General features: G+C 37.6%; 1 protein-coding gene across 1 annotated transcript; it reads right to left on the minus strand.

Moving 5' to 3' along the window:
- Positions 1–405: 405 nt before the first annotated feature.
- LOC148302114 (uncharacterized) lies at positions 406–11215 on the minus strand. Its single transcript, XM_088272011.1, has 6 exons — positions 10944–11215; positions 6292–6472; positions 4328–5666; positions 3320–3413; positions 1542–1732; positions 406–739 (listed from the first exon to the last, which is right to left on the minus strand). Exons 1-6 carry the CDS (start codon positions 11048–11050, stop codon positions 567–569), a joined length of 2085 nt encoding a protein of 694 aa, XP_088128137.1. The 5' UTR covers positions 11051–11215; the 3' UTR covers positions 406–566.

Genomic DNA, 11215 nt, shown 5'->3' on the forward strand with positions numbered 1-11215 from the left:
CGAGCCGAGCGCCCCATCCGTAGTTTTGGATGCTCGGCGATGCTCGCCGCGAGCGATGTTTTGACGAAACGCTCTGGTCAGTCACCACCCTAATATATATCGCTCACTCCTTTCAATAACGTCATATATCAAAAAACTTGATTTTTTGAAGATCGTAGAAGAATAATAAAATTACATGTATTAAAAATTAATATCAAGCCACTTATTGAACTTTTTACTGTGCAATAGGTCTTTTTAGGTAAAACCTGAAGGTTTTTTCTCCATTTGAAAAATATTTAGTTTATTTAAAAAAATAATTTAACAATGGCTTTTCTTCAAAATGCAAACACAACACTTTCTGCCCTGTAGCAGGTAAATATTAAATTTAAAATATGCCGCTTTTGCTAGGATATAGTACATAATCTGGGCATTCCGAAAACATGCACAACTGAAAATCGATAATTTTTTATATATGACGTTGTTGAAAGGAGTGAGCGATATACAAATTACACACAAATGGCCGTTCAAAATCGGAGAAATACAGCGTCGGATCGGTCAAAATGGAAAAATACCGGACAGACTCATCTCTACATATCCTCGGTGCTCCACTTGTACTGCTCGCTGTCGAGGGCCTGCTTGGCGCTGCGGGCCTGGAACACGGCGCGCTCGTGGCCATTGGAGCGGTCCACGCCGTCCCAGCGGTGGCCCGGCGGGATGTTGAACCGGTTCGGGGGGAACGGCCCCTTGTACACGGGACGAACTGGACCAAAAAAATAAAACGCTAATTAGGAATATACACTTTCTGGGTGCTCACATTGAAAGTAGACAGGGTGATCCAATAAAAAATGATTTCCATTTTAATTTATGTACTTACTTACTTATAACCCTTATCCGCACCCAATGGTGCATAGGGCACTGCATCTAATCGACGCAGTGTTATCTTGATCGTTACTTGCATGAAGGCAAGGTGATCACTCTTGCGTTTCAGGAACCAGTCCAGGGTCCCCCTCCGTAGCGCGCTGACCACTGCGCTACGGAGGGGGACATTTATTTATGTATATGTTAATATGTGACGAGTTTCGTCTTATCAAGACATTATCAAAAACACGAGTTTCGTCTTATCAAGACATTATCAAACACAGGAGTGTTTGATAATGTCAACATATACATAAATAAATGTAGAATTAACCATTCACTGCATAGTGCATCGAATTTGTTACATACCCAAAAGTTAGTGTTAAAACGTTCTTTAAAAATATAAGCACCCATTATTTGTTGTTACTGATAAGATACATTCATAACTCACGTATATAGTTCATAATTTAGCCAAAAGACGCGCTATGAACGCCAAAATAATAACTTCACTTGTCTCTCGAAGACGAACTGTCAATGCAGTCATGCAGTGAAGGGTTAAATCCAATAAACCTTGTTCAATTTTGGATATACTACCCAACAATTCGATATGGAATTCCACCAACTGTCTGCAGTTACAAAAAATAAAAAATGAGACGATTTTACCACAAAATGACTGCCGAATCGATAAACGAGAGAATCATAATTACCTGGCGCTCCCTCCGGGGCCCCCTTGTCCGTCTCTTTCCTGCGCATGTACTCCAGCATGGGGTCGCCGGCCCTCTCCTTCTGGCGCAGGGCGCTCTCCAGGTCGCGGTCGTCCCTGTGGCGCGCCAGGGGCTTGGACGCCTCGTGCAAGTAGTCGCGGACGTTGGCCTCCTGCTCCTCCGCCTGCTTCAGCCTGGGGAGAGAGGGAGACGGGGCATGACGAGTGAAGGGTAAATATGAGAGATGATACGGGGAAAACAAAGAAACTTATACATTAATTAACTGATTCATACTTTTGAAGGAGTCGTTCATTTTTCTAAATTTCATTTTGATTTACACCCATTTTTTATTATAATGCATTTAAAAAAAACTGCGCGCACGCAACAAATAGACAACATCAGGGGTTCCCAAAGTGTGCGCCGCGGCGCCCTGGTGCGCCGTAGAAAGTAAAGAGGGGCGCCGTGAGTCGATCCTCTATCATTATCCGAAACCACAAATATTCTCGGGTACCTTTAAAGCAACAATTTCTTTTTTGAGAGCTAGCATCTTTTTATGTTTTGAATATTGAAAGCATTAACTTTGTGGATCATCTTGATATATTATTTCAAGAAATTCTCAAAATTTTATTTCTCGAAATAATATAGCATCTTTTTACCCTATTACTATTATTGTAGGTACCTACCTATTTCTTTCGACTATAATATATGTATATGCAAATATAGTCAGTGTCTTTTCCAAATAGCTTACTACAGTACGGCTGTCCAAATTTAAAACACAGTAAGGGACATTTTTTTGTAGTAGGTTTTTTTTGCATTTATGGACTAAGTAGACTCTACTTAGTCCAAAAATACAAAAAAAAACGTACTACAAAAAAAATGTCCCTTACTGTGTTTTAAATTTGGACAGCCGAGTAGGGCGCCGTGACAAAATATTAAACTTGTAAGGGCGCCGCGGGCTGAAAAAGATTGGGAACCCCTGGACTATACGACAGCCGCGTCTTCTATACGGCCGCCAAATTTTCTGCCGCAAGTCCGTAAATGTCAATATTTTTGTGTAAATACACTATAAAAACATAATAAGTAAAGTGAATTGTGCACTGTGAACATCTATAGTGGATATCCGAACGACTTCCGAAAGTTTCACTACAGAAAATAGGCAAAAATATGTTTTTTTTTGTCAAAAATATCGTCATGTAAAATAATCCAGCACAGGACGGAAAGTTTGACACTCGTAATTGAGCAGCTTGGAGGTTAATATTGTGTCGGGTTGTGGTACTGTGGATAGTGTCGCAGACTCTTGAGTCAGAGTTTCTTGGTTCGAACCCACTCTACCACAATTTGATACCTATTTCTAATAATGAGCCGCTTAGGCTCACAGAAATAGTACAAAACACAAAACTTGATTTTTCAGGAGATCGTTTTTAAAGTTTAAGAATATAGTAAAATGTATTAAAAATAAATATCAAGCGACTTCTTGAACTTTTTACTGTGCAACAGATCTTTTTAGGTAAAATATGAAGGTTTTTTCTCCATTTAAAAAAAAAATAGTATATCTAAAAAAGTAATCAAACAATACATTTTCTTAAGAATGCAAAAACAACACTTTCTGCCCTGTAGCGGGTAAATATTAAGTTAAAAATATACCGCTTTTACTGAGATATAGTACATTTTCTGGGCATTCTGAAAACATGCACAACTGAAAATTGACGATTTTTGATATATGACGCTGTTGAAGGGAGTGAGCGATATGTAGTAATGAATATACTTTAAATATGACTTACCCTTTCCCCCACTGGTGATATTTAGCTTGCAACGCCTTATCCTTCACTTCTTTCTCCATCCTCTTCTGCTTGTCTTCTTCTGTTTCTTTTTTACCTATTCAGACAAAAAAATATATATAATATATAATTCATTTGTGATGTTTTCACTTTCTGACAGACAATTATTTATAAACTTTTTCATGAAATATAACACATTTAACAAAATAAAATTGTTTGCAACCAAATAAAGATTTTTTTTATACCTTTCCGGGAGTACAAAAATTGATGTCCGACTTTCTCTGGGGAGTGAGTTCTTTTTGCATGAAATTTTTTCTTTTAAACGAAATCTATGTATTATGAAGATAATAATTTAAAAATAATAAAATAAAACTCACTCTCTAGGTTTTATTTTATGACAAAATTATATCCAACTATAAATGCCAAAGAACCACAACGCTACAAAAAAAAAAACTCTTTATTTCAAATAATATGGTACCGTAGAACGGGGCTACTTGAACTTTGATGTGTTACTTGAGCCCAGTGCAAAAAAGAGATTTAAATCTGTATTTGGTCTACAATAATGAACGTATCGTGACAATAAGTGTCACCTGTCAGGGAAACAATGAATCATGTCGATACGTTCATTATTGTAGACCAAATACAGGTCAAATTTTTTTTTATTTTTTTACTGGGCTCAAGTAACACATCAAAGTTCAAGTAGCCCCGTTCTATGGTATCTAAATTGTCAATATTTTCATATTCGAAAGACACTCATAATTCTAGCATTTTTGCAATGAGTTGATTTTTTTTGCGTTGCGGCCCTTTGGCATCTAACCAGCGATTTGTCATTGCTATACAAGTTACATCATACCAACTGACTGAGTTACATCACCGACGTTCATTTGCGTCCATACTCCCGGAAAGGTTAAAAGAATGACCCACAAAGCTTCTATATTAGAGGCTTATCTGCAAGCACGATGGATATGAAAAATGATAGGCAGATAGATATGAAAAATGCAAGATAATTACCTAAATTCCTCTTGACGACCTGAGCATTTCTTCCGGAAACTTCCTCCGATAGATTGTCGAAGACTTCGGCCTCTCTCCTCTTGAACTCCAGGTTCTCTTCAACCATCTGCCGGGCGTTCTGCAAGCCGGCCTTCTTCCCATCCAAGGTCTTCTCCATCCTCCTGGGGATCCTCTCGTCCCCTTCAGACCTCTTGCCGTCATGTTGTCTATCATCCTGTCCAATGAACCTCTTATTCCCGTACCTATCAGACTTTGGTCTGTCAGTATTATCTCTCCTGCTGCTTCCGGAATCGTCTCTCTCCCTGTTGATGTTCCGGAGTATCTTTTCGCCCAGTTCTTCGTCTGGATCAGCCCATCGACTCCTCTTCCTGTTGACATGACTCTGCTTGGACTCGATCCTCTTACTCTCTCGCGGTGGGCTCAAATCGGAGTCATAATTTTTACTCGTATCTTTTCTCGAGTCGGAAACTTTTTTGCTTCGTAAAGGACTCGTTCTCGAGTTAGAATTGTCTTTTCTACTCCTCGGAGGGCTTAGATCGGAATCGGAATTATTACTGTTTTTAATTTTTGGTTTAGAAACATCATTTTTACTCCTAGGTGGGCTTAGATCAGAATCATAATTTTTACTATCTTTATTTTTTGACTTAGGAACATTGTTTCTACTCCTCGGAGGACTTAGATCGGAATCATAATTTTTACTGTTTTTAATTTTTGGTTTAGAAACATCATTTCTACTCCTAGGTGGGCTAAGATCAGAATCATAATTTTTACTGTCTTTATTTTTTGACTTAGGAACATCGTTTCTACTCCTAGGAGGACTAAGATCAGAATCATAATTTTTACTGTCTTTATTTTTTGACTTATGAACATCGTTTCTACTCCTAGGAGGACTTAGATCAGAATCATAATTTTTACTATCTTTATTTTTTGGCTTAGATGCATCGTTTCTACTCCTCGGAGGACTTAAGTCAGAATTATAATGCTTTGTTTTTCTGGGCGGACTGGAGTCACGATCATCATTCGCCTTTCTCGACCGTTTAGAATCAGAAACCGCATTTCTTTTGCTTCTATTTCTCGGAGGACTCAAATCCGAGTCATCGGACTTGCTATTTTTCATATCTTTTCGCGGACCAGAGTCCGAATTGGCTCTTTTGGCGGCTTCGCTAGAGTCCAGATGGTCCAGTCTACTATTTCTAGGCGGACTTAAATCCACATCGTAGCCTTTAGTTTCTCGCGACGGATTTAATTCAGAGTCGCTGTTATCTGATTGTTTACTCGCTATATTTGGAATCTTTTTGGTAATCTGCTGTACAGACAGTGTGGACGTGAAACCATCATCCTGAGAACAAAAAATACTAAATTAAAAGAGGAAAAATAAACACAATGATGGATCCCATGCATATTTTGCAAGCGATGACAAATTTAAGGCGTTTAACTAAAAACTAAGGCGTTTAACCAATGCATCCTCCCTGTATTAACTTACGGCGCAGAGACGTGGAATCTAACAACAAGTCTTACTCATAAAATAAAAATCACCCAGCGTGCTATGGAGAGATCCATGCTCGGAGTGTCGCTAAAAGATAGAATCCGAAACGAGGAAATACGCAGAAGAACTCAAGTAGTGGATGCTACCCGACGAATAGGCACACTCAAGTGGCAATGGGCAGGACATATCTGTCGAAGAGACGACGGTCGATGGGGAAGAAAGGTATTGGAATGGCGCCCAAGAACTGGCAAACGAAGCATCGGCCGATCCCCTTCAAGATGGACTGACAATATAAGAAGAATAGCGGGAGTGACCTGGATACGGAAGGCGGAGGATCCAAGAGGATGGAGACTCATGCGGGAGGCCTACGTTCAACAGTGGACGGACACAGGCTGATGATGATGACAAATTTAAGGTAAGGTTTTTTTAGATTCTTGTCCTGCAATAATCTATAAAAATTTGACCTTTGAATTCTCACCTCAGAAATGACTTTCCACTTCTCTTTGCTGAACTGCTCGAGCCGCTTGACCTCCTCCGGCCTATCGTCAATGATCCCGGCGATTTGCGGAGCATCTTCATTGTACCCGAGCAAGTCTAGTTCATCGTCGTCCAGCGCTCGCAACTTGCTGATATCAACGTCGTCATCGATGATTTTGATTCTAAAAAAAGGGAAGAAACACAAAAATAAATATTTTATTTATTATTCCGTCCGCCTCCGTAGTGTAATGGTCAGCACGCTCGGCTACCGTTCTGGAGGTTCCGGGTTCGATTCCCAAGGGGGGTAAAATAAAAATTAGTGATTTTTTCATTGTAATATTTATTCAATACCTGAAGCGGAGGGCTGATCACCTTTCCTTCATGTATAAACGATCAAGATAACGCAGATAACGCAATATATGACGCAGTGCCCTATGCACCATTTGGGTGCGGATAAGGGTTTTATCTTGTCTCTGGCCAATATCTGTACCCGACGGATTCTCCAGTTCTTTGGACACGTTGCGCGTGGCAACGAGGATAGCCTGGAACGACTAGTTGTGATCGGTAGCCTGGAGGGAAAGAGAGGGAGAGGAAGATCCCCCACACGATGGACCGATCAAATTAAGGCAGCAGCAGGCACCTCAGTGGTTGGAGCGCTACGTGCAGCGCAGTCAAGGGATAACTGGAGAAGAGTCATTGCTTCTGCAAGGGTCACAACCCTCAGCAATGAGGATTAAGACGGAGAAGAAGAAGGGTTTTATATATATATTGTTTCGGCATTAACTTTGTGGTAAGACATGTTACAATGATTAAAGAGAACACTTGTTTTATACCACTTGAGTTTTATTATAGACTACATGTTTCAGAAGTTAAACTTCCATCATTCAGGTCTGTATAATAACAGTTATTATACAGACCTGAATGATGGAAGTTTGACTTCTGAAACATGTAGTCTTTAATAAAACTCAAGTGGTAAAAAACAAGTGTTTTCTTTAATCATTACAAAAAAAAATAATATAAAACATAAAAATAAATGATTTGTCCGCATGTATAGTGTTATAGCAAGTTTTGTAAATAGGTCCAGACAACCGAGGTGGTTTTGTCGCTCATTTGTGAATGTGAGTCGATGATTTTGTTCATGTTTTCAGCTATAAAATCACTTTCGACTTGAAATATAATGCAACATTTTGAGTGCGTCCAAATACTTGTTCACAAAATCTGGATTATCTCCAATTACAGGAGTTATTTTCTTATATTTTTTTTGTAGTCATACAGGAGAAAGTGACCAAGTGCATTTTTTTTTACAAAAATGTAATTATTGACTATTTGATATCTTTCATGCTTAATATTGCCCTAAAATAATCCCATGAGATTTTAAACTTGAAAGTATAATATATTGACTCATTAAAAATAACCACTTTGTAAAAATTATTATATCCTAGTCATACAGGAGAAAGTGACCAAGTGCATTTTTTACAAAGACGTGATCGTTGACTATTTGATATCTTACTAGCTTAATATTGCCCTGAAAAAAATCCCAAAGGATATTGACCTTGGAAATATAACATATTGACTTGGTAAAAATGACGTATAATTTCTTGCCAAGCAAAAGTGAGTTAAATGGCCCTCTTGAACCTTTTACGTTTTGGTAGTTGGTCACTTTCTCCTGTACGACAACGATATATAGAACTTCCAAGAATTTGAGTAATGTGGTTGTCAATAATGGGTAGAATTGGTGAATGTTACACGTGTGTAAAGTGATCACTTAAACCAGCCTATGACGGCCGTCGCCCCGTAAAAGCCCAGACTTCCATATTCTTCTTCATCTTTGATAAGATGTCAAAAAATAATACGAAATATAATAAATTTAGGTGATTATATACAAATGTTTTTTTCATTATTATAAATAATTAATTTTTACGTGTGCATTGACTACACAGCACCGGAACGCGTTGACTTTTGGCACAGCAAGGGGAAGGATAAGAAAAAAACAACTAATATTTACGCTTCAAAATTTCACTACACAATGGCGGTAATAATAATTAATACCATTAACACGAGATAACACATAGATTGCGGTTTTTGACAAGAAGCCGACTAGGAGTTATCTCGTACTGTGTTTACTCGCCATATTCCTACAGCTATGATAAAATTCCTAGTATATCAGTGCTAATATAGTTAGATGGCTTCCGGGAAGAGAACGAAAAATCAATGCTGGTTTACATGAACACAAAATTGATAAATAAATGAACAGAGAATATGATTATGTACAATAATTATAGTTTTTCATAATATTATATGAAAGGAAATTGGCTTTTTAGACCGGAATTCTGAAAATTGCCGTGGCAGTCAATTTTATTAATTTTTAATTACCTAATGTCCAAGTGACTGAAATCTAGCTACGGCTTATGCAACACCGCTTATCATGACCCTACTCAGGCTTCAAATTTTCAAGTTTCATTGTCTATGCCTACTCGTCAGTGGATTTACTCTTTATGTTTAAAGTTACTATAATTTCATGTAATTCATAAGTGAAAAACACATAACCCCCCCCCCCCCCCACTGTACGAATGAGAAATTACAACAACAAAATATGGAAATTCATGTATTTTTATCTTTTTATTACATGTTTTTTTTTATGTTTTATTATTAGACACTGTCTATCCTTACTAGGTGCAGTAAATACCAGTGCCAGAGTAGGTAGCATTTATGTATTAAATTTTAAATCAAACTGCTTCTTTTCCCACTCTAATGTAGTTGGAAAAAGAAGCAGAGGACGACCGAGGAAAACCTGGCACAATCAGGTATGTCAAATACTTGAAAGCGGCCGGGTCAGGAGTCGTAATAATCGTCGGGTATGTATGAGGAGATGCATGAATGTGGAAGAGGCGAAGAATGTTTGCAAAGACAGAGTGGTGTGGTGTTCGATTCTCTCTGCCTACCCCTGCGGTGAAGCGGCGTGATGGTTAGTTAGTTAGTTAGTTAGAAAAATGATCTCCTGAAAAATCAAGTTTTTTTTATATATGACGTGGTTGAAAGAAGTGAGCGATATGCATTCTCCATCCTGACCACATTCTCCCATAATACGGTCATCTCATTGACATTTTTCACAGTACGGACCCGGTTCATATGCATTTCAAAGTGTAGAAGGGAAACATGGAATGCATGGAAATTCTGGCATTATTGCAACCACAAAAAAAATTATGTGCGAAATAGCGAATTGTGCGAAACGCGAATGTGCGAAAGATTAGGTCCGCGTGTACGGAAATTTATAATTTTTATTGCATAACAGCAATTTCATAACATTTATATAAAGAAAACCCAATTTACATACAGAAAACTTGATGACATAAAATGTATGACAAAGGGAAATTTTTCAACGCGCCCGCTGGAAGGTTAAAAAAAATGTATTCTAAAATAAAAAGGTTGGAAATATAAGAAATATTACTAAATAATATATTGTAATAAGAAAATAGGTAGGTAGGTGTACGTACGTGACCGTCACAGCTCACTCAGAACACGTCCGCCACTCTCAATAGCGAAATGATGTTTATTCCCTCCGCGTCTTAAAATCATGTCGAAACATGTATGGATGACCTTTGATCAACTTTGTTATTTGAAAAAAGGTCCGCAACAAATATTTCAATGACGTATTCACACGTCCCCTACCCGTACCCGATATTGAAAACGTTCGCTCACTCCTTTCAACGTCATAAATATAAAAAATCGTCAATTTTCACTTGCGCATGTTTTCGGAATGCCCAGAAAATGTACTATATCCCAGCAAACACGGCATATTTTTAGCTTAATATTTACCCGCTACAGGACAGAAAGTGTTGTTTATGTATTTTGAAGAAAATGTATTGTTTAATTATTTTTTTAATGTACTAAATATTTTTCAAATGGAGAAAAAAACATACAGGTTTTACTTAAAAACATCTGTTGCACAGTAAAAAGTTCCATAAGTGGCTTGATATTTTTTTTTATTACATTTTATTGTATTCCCAAACATTATAAAGATATCCTGAAAATCAAGTTTTTATTTTATTTTTGACGTTGTTGAAAGGAGTGAGCGATATTTATACGTCCCGCCCAGTAAATAGGTTAATTACGACGCACTGGTGCTTCTGATTTTTAAACCATTATTTTGTTTTTATTTATTTTTTTACAGATTTACAATTTGTTTCCAGCTAAGTATAATATTTCCTGTGGGAGCATATTGCATAATAAATTAAACTAAGATTTTTATTATAATATTATCATTGTACGTAGCGCACGTGCATTGTTTTGTATACCGAGACGAATTTTACATGTCCCACAACGCCATCTTGAATACCGAACCTGATCAAACTTGTTTTACCAGCCTGCTGCCTCTCATACGTGGAATGTTTTGCACAATTCACGAACATAAATCACAGTAATATAGTTGAATTTCTCAAAAGTTTCTTAGTTCAAATGCTGTTAGAATTTACCGGCTTATTTTAACTTCATGCGCATTGACTTGATTTGAACGGACGCCGAAGTGTGACCCAAGTGGTCTGTACCATATGTAAATATAAACATATAGTACAGACCAGGGTAATGCTCTTTCTATATCTAATATACTACATCATGCATTCAATTTATTTTAATTTAGTAATTAAAAATCTTTACCCCGTTCCCTTGATTTTGCCATGTTTCTTCTTCTTCTTTTTGTCACCTTTAGAGGGCCCGCTGAGATATTTCTGTAAATATGTTTTTTGGTCGATTTTTTGTGCCATATTCGCCGAAGATTACGTGATGGAGTGACTCAAAACTCTTTTTAGAGTTTTTTCGATAATTCAAAGTATTTATAGGCGACTTCACTTTTTTACGCATGGTAAAAAACACAACACAGATGACACTACACGAAAACCGGCGGACCACCAGGTCGTCGCGACAAAACC

This window comes from Brachycentrus maculatus, unplaced genomic scaffold, assembly GCF_059751285.1.
Source record: "Brachycentrus maculatus isolate JH-2025_06_01 unplaced genomic scaffold, ASM5975128v1 h1tg000475l, whole genome shotgun sequence".
NCBI classification, from domain to species: Eukaryota; Metazoa; Arthropoda; class Insecta; order Trichoptera; family Brachycentridae; genus Brachycentrus; species Brachycentrus maculatus.

Bases quoted from the DNA above. Each gene is read 5' to 3' on its own strand.
- LOC148302114 (XM_088272011.1), bottom strand. From the start codon at position 11,050: ATGGCACAAAAAATCGACCAAAAAACATATTTACAGAAATATCTCAGC. The intron at 5,667-6,291 runs GTGAGAATTCAA...TTTTGTTCTCAG, and splicing joins AGTGGAAAGTCATTTCTGAG to GATGATGGTTTCACGTCCAC. The intron at 740-1,541 runs GTAATTATGATT...TTTTTGGTCCAG, and splicing joins GGCCCCGGAGGGAGCGCCAG to TTCGTCCCGTGTACAAGGGG.